The sequence below is a fragment of the Falco cherrug genome, chromosome Z (genome assembly GCF_023634085.1).
Source record: "Falco cherrug isolate bFalChe1 chromosome Z, bFalChe1.pri, whole genome shotgun sequence".
NCBI classification, from domain to species: domain Eukaryota; kingdom Metazoa; phylum Chordata; class Aves; order Falconiformes; family Falconidae; genus Falco; species Falco cherrug.
This window is the reverse complement of record NC_073720.1, coordinates 4073004-4085000: the sequence shown is the minus strand read 5'-3', so window position 1 is coordinate 4085000 and position 11997 is coordinate 4073004. Positions and strand designations below refer to the sequence as shown.

The window sequence follows — 11997 nt, the reverse complement described above, 5'->3', positions numbered from 1 at the left end:
CTCCGCCGCGGGGGTCTTCGTCGCCCTCGTCCTCCTCCTCCTCCTCGTCCTCCTCCTCCTCGGGGGGCTTGTGCCCCTCGACGTCCACCTCGGGCTCGTCGTCGTCCTCCTCCTCCTCCTCCTCGCTACTGTCTTCGCTGGCGAAGCTGCAGCTGGTGCCGCCGGGCGAGAGGAGGCGGTGCGGGGGGTGCGGCGGCGGGGGGAGCGGGTGCCGCTCGCAACCCGCCTCCTCGGGCGGCGGCGGCGGCAGGAGCAGCTGTAGCGGCGGCGGCGAGGCGGAGCGGGGCGGCCCGCCACCGTGCAGCTTAGCCAGGCTTTCCGAGTCCTCCTTACCCCCCACCGGTCGGAAAGCGCTGGAGTGGTGGTACCCGGTACCGGCCTTACGCCCGGCCGCCGCTTCCAGCAAGTGCGGGTGGTGCGCGGGCACCCGGCCGCCGCCGCTGCCACCCTCGGAGGCGGCGGGTGAGGCGGGCTCGGCGCCGCCGCCAGGGGGCGACTCGAAGAGCGGGTCCCGCGCGGCGGCGGCGGCGGGAGCGGGCGGGGGGGCGGCGGCGGGCGGCGTGCCCAGCCCCGCGGTCCCCGCCTCGCTGCCGGGCTCCGAGAGGTCCAGGAAGGCCTGACGCAGCAGGCCCGCCCCGTCGCCTAACGAGCAACCCAGGGCGCCGGGGGGCTGCGGCGGAGGCTGCAGGTAGGTGGGTACCGGCAAGCCGCCCGGCGTGCGGGGTGGCCAGAACATGCAGAAGGGCGGGTAGAAGGCGGCGTCCTTCCTGCCCGGCCAGAAAAGCCCCGAGAGGCCGCCCCCCGCCGCCCCCGCGCCGGCCTTGTGAGCCGCCGCCCCGCCGAGGCCGTCGGCTGCGCCGCCGCCGCCCTCCTCCTTCTTGTGGCAGAGGCCGAAAGCGGCGGCGGGGAAGCCGTAGGGGTGCGGGAAGAGCCCCCCGCAGCCGGGGAACTTCTGGAGCACCCCGCCGAAGGAGCCCTTGCTGGGCACCGGGATGACCGGGTAGCTCCGCGGGCTCTTGCCGCCGTGGGCCGCCGCCGCCGCCACGGCCTCCTGCAGCTCCTCGTCCTCCTCGAAGCGCGGCCGCTTCTGGTGCAGCTCGGGGGGGGCGGCCAGCAGGTGGGGGCTCAGCAACCCGCCGCCCACCACGGCAGCCGCCGCCTTCACCGTGCCCAGAGGGTGGCAGGCGGCGGGGGCGGCGGCGGGGGGCGCGGGCGGCGCGGGCGGCAGGGCGCGCTTGCGGCTGCCGCCGTTGAACATGGCCTTGACGTCCTCCCAGGCGAAGACCAGCTCGTCCTGGGGGCTTTTGTCGGTCAGCTTGAGGTGGCGGCGCCAGGAGTTGAAGTTGGCGGCGTCGGGCTGCGTGTACTTGGCGTCGGGGGTGCGGTGGGAGTGGAAGATGAACTTGTTGGGGGAGAAGTACATGCTGCAGTAGCTGCACTTGATGCACTTGGCCCGGGAGCTGTTGTAGCGGGCCGGGATGAAGCTGCCGCGGCAGCCCCAGGCGCATTCGTGGGACACGTCGAAGGCGAAATTATCGGGCAGTTTGGGGGGCCGGTTCTCCCCCAAGAAGGACTTGCAGAGCCGCTCCGCCTCCCGCTTGGTGATCATCCCGCAGCGGCGGGAGGAGATGGGCATGGCCCCGGCCCGCCGCAGGATCTCCAGCTGCACCGGCGTGCACTGCACGCAGGTGATGCCCAGAGCCACCCGTCGGTTGTGGATCTCGTTATAGCTGAAGTTTTTGAGGAGGGTGTTGGAAATCTGCGCTAGGCACAACCGCTCCTGCCCGTCGATGACCAGGGAGACGATGGGGATGCCGTAGAGGATCACCTGCCCCACCTGGTTGGGCTTCATGGCGGCGTGGCCGGCCCTCGGCTGGTTCATGGGGTCCGGCGGGTACGCGCTGGACGGCGACGGCAGCAGGATGTCGGTGGGGCCGGGCAGCGGGCTGGTCGCCATCGCCTCAGCGCCGGGGCGGCTGCTCTGCTCCAGCTGCGGGCGGGGAGGGGGAGAGAGAGACAGCGCCGTCAGCCGGGGACCCACCGGGGATGGGGGCGTCCCGCCGCAAGCGCGCACCCCACCACCCCCCCCACATCCCTCGGGAGATACGCCTTGAGGTTTGCTGAGTGACCCTGACCCATCCCCCCCGGCCTCACCGGGGATGCGCCCGGGGCCGCCTGCCTCCGCGCATCCCGGCTCTCCGACGTGCGCATCCCACCGCAGCTGCGGAGTTGAGGATAAATGAGAGAACCGCCATCCTGCCCGCCCCCCCCGGGTAGGGAGCTGCCCCAGCCCACGGGCCGTTCATCCCGAAACACGCAGCGGAGGCGTGTGTCCCCCTTGTCCAGCCTGGAAACCTGCCGCTGCCCCGGGAAGGCGCTCCGCGGAGTTTCCGGGGACAGCCGCCGTGCACCGCGCCCGGCTGCTCGACCCGACGGCTTCCTCCCTCCGCACCCCCAGGGACGGGGGAAACCGCGGGAAAGCGCGGAAGAGGAATGAGAAATAACTAAATAAAATAAATAAACGTGTTGATGCCTTCCGCAGCCACCCGCGCATCCTCCCCGCCCCGTACCCTTTACCTCCGCGGGCGCGCCCTAGCTGTGCTGCCGTCGGGCCCTGGCAAGGCGGCGCATCCCCCCGCCGCGGAGCAGCGCGGCCAGCCGCAGCCCTGTGCACGGTGGCGGCTGCAAGCGCGGAAGCTCCGCGCCTCGCTGAGCGCACGGCGGCCCACCGTGGGCACGGTGACGTCAGCGGGGCGGGGGGGCCGGGCCCTACCGTACGCTCCCCCCAACCGGAGGGGGGGGGGGGGGGTGGCTCCCCCATCCCTCCCTCCGCGTACCGGGAGGGGACGCGGACGCCCCGTTGAGGCCCGGCCTCCTGCCGCCGCCCCCCGGGCGCCCCGCGGAGCGCTCCCTGTTCCCACCCGGCCCCACGCAGGGCTTCCCGGCCAAGGGACACCGAGTTCGGCGACGGAGCGGGTTGCGGTGCGACGTGCTTTGCCTTTTTTTGCCTTCTCGCCCCCCCCCCCTCCTCTTTTTTGTTTCTTCAACCCCCCACGGTCCGAGCCCCATCGCTTCCAAGAAACTGAATGTGTTCGATACGATAAACCGCGTCTTTTCGGAAGCATTTTTTAACGGATCTGGCAGAAATTACGGGGCGGGAGGGAGGAGAGAGGGAGAAAAAAGTTGCTTTTTCGCCACAACCGTGTCCTCAAGGGCACGAAGAGCTGCTGTGACCCACACTCCCTTCCCAAATACACCGGAGTGATTCACCAAAACCACTTTCAGTAGGACCTGGCCACACAAAGTCTTACTCCCACAAAAAGCAACACGGTGCAAATATTTTTTTTCTGTTTCTAATTGCTTTATGCCCCCAATCAACAAGAAAAAACCCCAACACCAATTCCCCAGCAAGCAGGCTGCAGCACGCTAGCCGCGTCTGCCTCTTTTTTTTTTTTTTTTTTTTTTTTTTTTTCCCGAAAAGAAGCGAATACACTGCAGTGAAAATGTTGAAAATTTTTTTCGCATCTACCCCAAAAAGCACCGGTAACCTCGTAGGTCCCCACCGGCTCCACGCAGCGTGGGGTGAGGACGGGTCGGGCCCGCCGCGACCCCCCAGCCCCACCACCCAGGGCAGGGGGGAGCGGGGAGGCCAAAAACCTTCAACTACGGTCCTCTCTAGACAGGAAAACTGCGGAACCGGCTGAAAAACGGGAAAAGGAAAAAGGAAAAACTCCTTTCAAGCTAAAACGGGGAGGACATCTGGACCGTCGGGCGTTCCCTAATACCCCTGTGATTTATTTTTGTTTTTAAAAAACTGCTTCCATCTCTTTTTCTCCCCACGCACATGACCAATACCAAGCCTTTCTGCCTTTTTAGCTGTGAAAACTTTGTGGTTTGGGGGTTTAAATTTTTTTTTTCCGTTGTATTTTTTTATTTTTTTCCCCGGCCATCACAGATCCAGGCGAAAATCTCCGCACCGGCCTTTCCCAGGACATCCACGCTCAAGCTCACCGACTCTCTCCGCTTTTCCCCCCGGACAGCGAAACGACGGAGCCCCCCGGATCGCTCAGGTCCTCGCTAACTTAAAAAAACAACAAAACCAAACCAAACAAAAAGAAACCAAACCCAAAACCAAAACCCCACACCTCTTCTTATTACTTCTGTCGCTTCTTATTAAATTCTGCTGGCCCCCGTGCCGCCACTGTCACACGGATGCTCCCCCCTTTCCCCCCTCCCTCCTACTTCTCCCCGAGCCTCTTCTGCACGGAGCCTGCTGCTTTCGTGTGAGCAATAGCTATAAGCCTCACATTGGTGACATTTTAATCAATGCTTCCTAGCCAGACTGACATGAATTTTACACTTCAAAACTCTCCTCCGCCAGCTAATTGATTCAAATTGTTTTATTGGTTAAACCCGTGTCACACATTGTATGATCTATTACCACGCCACGGAGAAAATCTCCCCTCCTGTCTTCGCTCCCTGGTCGGCACCAGAAGGGACTGGGTGGTGGTGGTGGTGGGTGTTTTTTAGGGAGCAGCCCCCTGCTCTCGTGGGCCCTCAGTGCCTGCATCCCCGTTTTCCCGTCTCCCGGTCAGCCGGTGGCTTTTCCCCCGACGGTTCCCGGGAGATGCGCAGCCTCGCCCCAGGCTCTGAGCCCGGCGTTGGAAGAGGAGGAAAAGCCGGTTGCAGGAGGCGAAAGGGCTGAGCGGGTGTTGCAAAGTGAAGTGCCTTCAACGAAGCAACACCCCGAGCTCGGTCCTCGCAGCCCGGGCGAGGCTGAAAACACAGGGTCGGTCCGGGGGGGTCGTTCAGCCTGCGCCCACCTTGTATTTCGCGATGCTTAAACGAAAAGCAGAACTAAGCGTGCCTTTACCTGCTCGGTACTACCGAACCCCTTGAATTTATTCCGTTGGAAAAACTGAGGGGCTTCCTCAATTTCCTCTGCAGGGAAAGCTGCAAGCCACGGGGAGTGGGTGTACTGGTCCCCACGGAGGGAAGAAGGTCCTGCGTGTCGCACGGGCACTGCCCGCAGCCGCAGCGGGGGCCTGGGCTCAGCGCAGCTCTCCCAGGTAGGGACAGGGACTGACCCGCACTAGCGCCTTTAGAGAAACGGGGCTAAAATACACTGGTCTCTACTTTTTTTTTCTACTTCAGCCCGTTAGGAAACCTCGTGGGGTAGGGCGACCCCACTACGGGGTGACAGCCGCTGGCTGGAGAGAAAAGGTAAGTCCACCCGAGGAGCGGGGCGGCTCCCGCAGGTGGCTCCGGGGCGGGCGAGGATCGCGGGGTTGCTCCGGCCGTGGCCGACACCATCGCCCTCCCCCCGGGCCGGCTGGAGCCCGGCCTGGGGCCCTGCAAGAGGCGGGAGGGAATCCCGACTTGAGGTGGGGGTCTGCACCCCCCAACCCGCCCGGGGAGCTGCAGCGCTGGGCTCCTGCCCTACTGCCGCCTCCAATTAGTCCCATTCATTTCGTTATTTGCTGTTGCAGTTTGCAACGGCTGGGTTGGAGTCACCTCCTAAGAAAGTGGATAAACTTCTCCCAGAAGCCTGGAAAGGATAGACAGCGAGTCCTGGCTCCTTTTCCCTTCTCTATCGCGATTCCGCCTCGGAGCGGGAGGCGACAGCAGCAGATCCCCTGGCTGCGGCTGCTTCATGGTGAAAACAAGCGGCTGGGAAAAAGCGGCCAAGTTTAAACCACCCCAAACCCACCCTCACGGCCTTGACTTACTCGCCCAGCGCTTAAATATTGTAGCCGAGCGGCCACTCGCAGCAGGATAACCTTGGTGTGTTTAAAAAACCCACAAAGCAAACCACCCCCAGCGCGGATCCATTCCCTCCTCCCACCCCTCCGCATCCCGTTGAAACTTACAGCCCTGTAAGTAGCAGGCACGCAAGGTATCGTTATAAAACCGCTTATCCAAATAAAATTTAGGCAAAGGAGGTTTTTAAAATACTTTTGGGTCGATTTCGCTTGCGCTGCTCCGTCCAGAGCGAAGTCCTTTCCTAAGTATATATATATAATTTTTTTAATCGCGTTTTATTATATTAAGCAGAGAGGGCATTTGGAATAGAGGTGGTCCCATCTGGAAAACCCCGGAGCTCATTTAGATCACATCACTTCGGGCTTTTGTCTCTGCTCTTGAATAACACAGCTAGACACAACAAAAGGGCAGAGATCTCTACGTGGAGGTTTTTTTTTTTTTTTTTTTTTTTTTTTTTTCCAGTGGCAAGAGGACGCCTCTGAAAGATCCATCTATAATCATCATCACGGGAGGGGAAAAGACTCCACGCAATCTTCTCCTGGTTCTCTAAAAGCATTGGGAGAGTTTAGGGATGGGGCATTTCTGGGGGAGTTTGAGATCCCTCTGGCAGCTGAAAAAAAACCAGCACGGCGGCTGAAGGGGAGGACCTGGGAACGGCATCTTTTGTCTGAGGAAGCTCTCTGAACTTCGCGATTTAATACGTTCCAAGGGATCCAAACCCGAGGTGGTCCTCGCCGAAGGTACGTGCAGACCTTAGCCAGGAGATGCGGATAGCCCCCACCGCAGGAAAGCATCCTGCCAGCCCCCTCCAGCATCACCCTCCCGAACAGAAACAGCACTAATTTTTTTTAAAAAAGTAATAGAAATAATAAGTGATTTGATTTCATTGTATGGGAAGCGACTGGCAGCACGGGAGGAGATGGGTGCTCTGTAACCGCCCCTCGGCGCTTAAAAACGCGAGGGTCTTTATTTCTGTCCTGCCTGGGGATGGGGTAGAAGGGAAGGGGAAAAAAAAAAAAAACCCAAAACCAAAGCAGCTGCAAGTTTAGATATGGATGAATTAACCCCCTGGGGGTGGTGGGATAGGGGATAGGAGAGGGTGGTGGTGGTGGTGAAATCCCAAACGAAAACCACCTCAGCTATTGATTTTTTGTTTTTCTTTTCAAAGCATAAATTAAAGCGCCCTGAACATCTCCCACCCGAAACATCCCTGCTTCCAAGTGTCTAACCAAGCAAGAAACTTCCACGCCAGAAGCGAGGCCCCGAGCGGGCTGCGGCGGGGACCAGCCAGCCCAAACTTCCAGGGAAACGTGACGCTATCGGGCGAAGAGTCATCACGTCAGTAAATAATTCAATTTTGCATCTTCCAGAACCCAGTAACCTTGGGTGTCTTCGAAAGCAGATTGTACAAACAGGCAATTAAGATGAGCACTGAGACTTTCAGAGGAGATATAATGAACCAGCTTTAATTACTATCTTGAAATTAAAAATGTAATATACAGATTTAAATTTATTTTCACCTAAATTGTGTATAAAATTATATGGCGCTTTTTTTTCCCAGGCTAAGAAACGAATTGCCACCAGGCTTGCCACTAAAAAGTCTGAAGTACTTTCCAAACCCTGTTCCCCAACACACAGTAATAATGATACATTTATCATTACTGATGACCACCCACTGGTTTATTATTGCTTTGTTGCAACTATTACAATCAAGAGATTTCTTTATTTACTGTTAACATTCACTTAAAGCTGAATGTTAATGACTCTTCTGAATTCACCAAAGAGTTTTCCGTTATATTTCAGGAGTAGTTACGGTTTGGGTTTCAAAACCAGCATAAAAGAAGGAGAAATGCTGGGTGGTGGTTTGCTCCTGGGTTTGGGTTTGTATTTTTTTTCCTCCCTTCTTAAAAGGCTGTTTGAGAGGATTTATCCAAGTCGGATTTTCAACAAAGAGTTGCAAAAGCCTTGGCGTAATGCACGTACTTGACTGTAGCTAATTATGTGAGTATTTTATTACAGGAGATTCATTCATTATTGATAAATGTTTGCAGTAACTTCCTGCTATGTAGAGTTGTATTTTATGAGGAATAAACAACCTGTGGGGATTGGGATTGTTTGGCTTTTACGCTCCTGCACTCTTTGACAGTTGACATTACCCACTTGGGGGTCTGCCTTGTCCCCTTGTCCCCCTCTACACCCAAATGCAACTTCTTCCCTCTTCCACCACCACATCCCTCTCGTCCCCTCCTCCTTCGCCATCATTTCAGGATTCTGTTTAAAAAAAGTGACTTGCCAGGGAGGGTATTCCGCTATAGGCACGCTCTATATAGGCGTTTCCGAAGGGCTGTATAGACCGCTATGAGCTCCCGCTTCGGGGCAGCCGGTGGGCAGGGGCTGTGCAACAAGCAGGCAGCCCGTCGAGGAAGGGCTTGGGGGGAGAGGGGCTTTCCCGAGGGCTCCCCGCTTCGGCTCCAGCCCTCGGACTCCCAAAGCCGGTAAAAAATAAGAAGAACTAAAACAAAACATACCTCGTTTCCCCCGGCTTTTAAACCTGGGAGCCACTGACAAAGCGGAGAAGCCGCCTCTCACCAGGCTGGCGGCCGCCTCTTATCCCACCTATTCCCCCAAATCAGCCCCTTCCCGGGCGAGGAGGGTCGCTCCGGGTGGCCGAGCTGCCCGGAGGAGGGAGGCAGCGCTGTCCCCCATTCTCCTCCCCCCACCCAGGGGCGGCAGGACGCGGAGCGCTGCGCGGGCGCGGTGTTGAGCGGAGAGCTCCGCGCATCCCCTCCCCGGGGGACCCGGAGGTCCCTGCTTTGGCCTTGGGCACCAGCCAGCCCTGCTCCTCCCGTCCCATCTCCAAACGCGGCCTGAAGTTCACGATTTCGAAGAAAAAAAAATTAAATATATATATTTACCTGTAAGAAACGGGAACGAGGAAACGCGCAGCTCCTCCAAGGGGGGCTGCGAACCATCGCTCCTTCCCTCCGCTGCCGCCCAAACTTGCGGGGGGCTGCCCCAGCCAGAGCCGACCCAGAGCCGGGCACCCACCTTCCTCCCCCCCCGCCCCAAGAGGCAGCACGACCCTGCGACCTATCACGACATCGTTATTTACTCCAGAAGGGTAGGAATATACCCAAGTCAGGAGATTTGCCCACCCATACCCCACCCCGCTCCAGCCCCACGGCTCACCTGGCCGCCTGTGCTCCATGGGCCCCCCCGGGCTGCAGGGCGGGCGCGGCCGGCACCGGGCCGCGCTCCGCGGTAGCTGCGCTGCGCGTAAGTTTGGCTCCCGCCTGTGTCGCGGCGGCTGTGCCGCGGGTGGGTCGGGTCTCGGACGCCTTCTAGCAGCCAGGCAGCGCCCTGCAAGCGGTGCGGGGAAGCCGCCCCCTTCCCCGGCCCCCTCCCCTCGCCCGGGGAGGTGGGGGGAACCGTGGCTGCCCCCGCCCCGCCGCTACCCCGGGGCAGGTCCGCCCCAACGGCTGCGGAGGACGGGGGCGGGGGGGCGGGGGAAGCTCCGCACACACCCGCCTGGAGGGGGACAAGAGGGACCCTGTCGCAGGGGCGGGCTCTGCTTCCCCAGACTCCCCCTACCCTAAATTTCCCCTCTTCTCCCCCAATTTTCCTTTGCCCCTTTCCCTGCTTTCCCTGCAAAAAGGATCCCAGGCGAGCACCCCGAAACCGTGAGCGCGTAGTGGGACAGCAGGAGAGGGTCCCCCCCAGCAAGTCCCTGAGGCAGAGATTGGGGGGCGGGAGGGCACAGCCGCCACCCCTAGCCCACTCCCGCAGAGCCCCTGTCCCCAGCAAAGCGCTTCCCGCGGATCACTCGACGTGCGGAACAAGGCGGCTGCTTAAAAACACAAAGCCGAAGCCCTAATGAGTTCAATTACAATGTGGTAAACACATTGCCTCTACGCTTTAATTAAGCCGGCTGTCCAATTTTAACTCATTAGTAATTCATTAAGAGAACAGCTTTTAGCTGGCTGTAAGGAGAGGAGCACCGCAGCCTGTGTGGTTGCGCTGCGTGCACACCCCGAGGTACTGGGGGACAGGAGAGTGGTGTCTGTCCCCCCCAAAATACACAAAGGGGGGCTGGTCCCAAAATGGGGGTCACCACTTGTCCCGACCGCTGTGGGACGCCCCCGTCGGGGAAGGGGACCCGAAGATGCCGGGATGGGGAGGAGGAGAGGAGTCCTGGGGGTGCCCGGGACCCCCCGATGGTCTTCCCTAGGGAGAAGCCAGGCTAGTTAACGGGCAGGGCTAGGGATGCTCTAGGGACCGCGGAGCTCCCGCGCCCAGTCTTTAAAAAAAAAAAAATAAAATTAAACAATTAACAGAGAAAGCATCTGAAACGTATCTGGGCCAAGAAACAGGTCATATTTGCCCGAGCAGCAAATTTGGTTTGACGAGTGAATCCAGAGGTCTGCAGGGTCGGATCCTGCCTCTCCACCTCGGGGGGCTGGAGGGGTGCCTGGGCACCGGAGGGGTGCGAGATGCCGGGGATGGGGACCATCACGCCCCCCCACCCCCAGGAAAACAGCCGTGCCGAACCTCTCCCGACTGAGCTGGGGCGCACCCGGCTCCGCCGCACCGGGCGGGTCTCTCCGCGCCTTTGCGCTGAGATTTTGCGGGGGTCACAGCAGCAAAACGGTTTGAGTGGGCGACACGACATCAGAATTCCCCTTCGCTTTGCCCCCCCAGCTCCCGAGGAGCCACGACCCGCAGTGTCCCGGGTGCCCACGGACCTGTCCCCGAGTCCCAGGGGGACAGCGGCGGAGCAGGGGTGGAGGGTTTCCCGCTGCAGCCGCTGCCCCATTACGGATTAAAGCATTTTTCCTTCAAATTGCAATGCCTGGGGGACGGCTCTGAGCGGGGTCTGGATATCCCCCAAACCTTTCCCCACATCCCATCGCACTAGCATTGCTCCTTTTTTATTACTTACATGATGAGCGTAGCTATCATTTTATCACAGCTCCAACACGCTGGAGGTTGCATTTGTTTTTCTAGACCGATTGAAATTTTCTCCCCCCCCCCCCCTCCCCCCCCCCCCCTCCCTTCCCGAAGCTATATTTGACATTTAAAATCTGAATATGCAAAAAGATTTAGCAGGCAGGAGCCACTTCAGCCTGATCCCCCTTCACTAGTGCTGGGTGCTTCAGAGAAAGACACATAAAACTGCCAGAAACCTTTCAGAAATAAGTTTGGGTGGTTGTTTTTTTTCTTTTTGAAATTTTTTTCTCTCTCTCTCTCTCTTTTTTTTTTTTTATAACCACAGCAGCAGTTTTGGCTGATTCCAGACAGATTCAGAAGCCCTGATTTTTTATTTTTTTTTTTTGCCTCCCTGTTTGGTTGGGCTCTTTGCAGTGCCCCCAGCCTGGCAGGGCTGCTGGGGGGCGCATGTTGCCTTTGCTGTGCCCTCTGCCAAGCTTAGCCCCAGCTGGCTGGAAGGAGGCAGGGGCAGGACTTCCAAGATACCATGCAGTTAAAAAAGGGGGCTTCAAACTCCAGCTCTGAGTTATAAACGACTAAATCCTTTCTGAAGAAGCCTTCAGGCAGACATCTTGAGAAAAAGCCCTTAATAAGAGTCTCCTTCTTTGGGGAGCAGATTTTGAGCAGTTATCTCTTTAAAGCAGTTTTTCCTTTTCAAATAGCAGGCCCTCTTTGCTGTAGTCTTGATTTTCATTTGGCTCCAGGCTTGCAAAATCGGATTGTCTGGAATTAGGAGATTTGGATGTTGTTCCTCTTGATGTCAAAGGATTCCGCTCCCCCCCCCCCCCCCCAAAAAAAAAAAAAAAAAAAAAGATTATTATAAATGCAGGATCAGGCCCCAGGGGAAGGGAAGTCTGTGGGCTCCCTACTCAAAAGCAGTGGTATTTAACCTGTTGCTGTGTTGTCATTGTCACCTCCTATTTATTACCAGGTCTTTAAACAAATTGCCTGAAAAGCTAAAAGAATATTGCTCATCTATTTCCAGAAACATCCCCCACTCCTTTGTCTTGAATAGCAAAGCACCGGCTTCTGGACACCCAGGGGCCAACCTCTCTCCAGAGCCTCCTGGTATGAGTCTAAAAATCATCTTGAAGCCAGTGGGCTACAATTCATTTTATTACCCCAGTGTTAATCTAGAATAGGTACATAAAAAACTGTTAGGACAATTAATCTGAATTAATTTCCAAAGTGAATTAATTTAAATTGAATGAAGACCACCTGAATTCTGAATAAGAACAACCTTCACAG

General features: G+C 58.1%; 1 protein-coding gene and 1 long non-coding RNA gene across 4 annotated transcripts in view; one reads left to right on the top strand and one right to left on the bottom strand.

The window, feature by feature from the left end:
• The window catches only part of SKOR2 (SKI family transcriptional corepressor 2), a 28743-nt gene extending 26283 nt beyond the window's left edge, over positions 1–2460 (bottom strand). For all 3 annotated transcript variants that reach the window (XM_055699883.1, XM_055699884.1, XM_055699885.1), the window contains exon 1: positions 1–2460. This exon is cut by the window's left edge and continues 224 nt beyond it. In XM_055699883.1, the coding sequence (XP_055555858.1) occupies positions 1–1957 (1957 nt within the window). In that variant the 5' untranslated portion in view covers positions 1958–2460.
• Positions 586–7928, top strand: LOC114015534 (uncharacterized). The gene is made up of 4 exons (XR_008730388.1): positions 586–688; positions 5155–5223; positions 6226–6503; positions 6944–7928. It is a non-coding gene; the product is annotated as an uncharacterized LOC114015534 (long non-coding RNA).
• The last annotated feature ends 4069 nt before the right edge of the window (positions 7929–11997 follow it).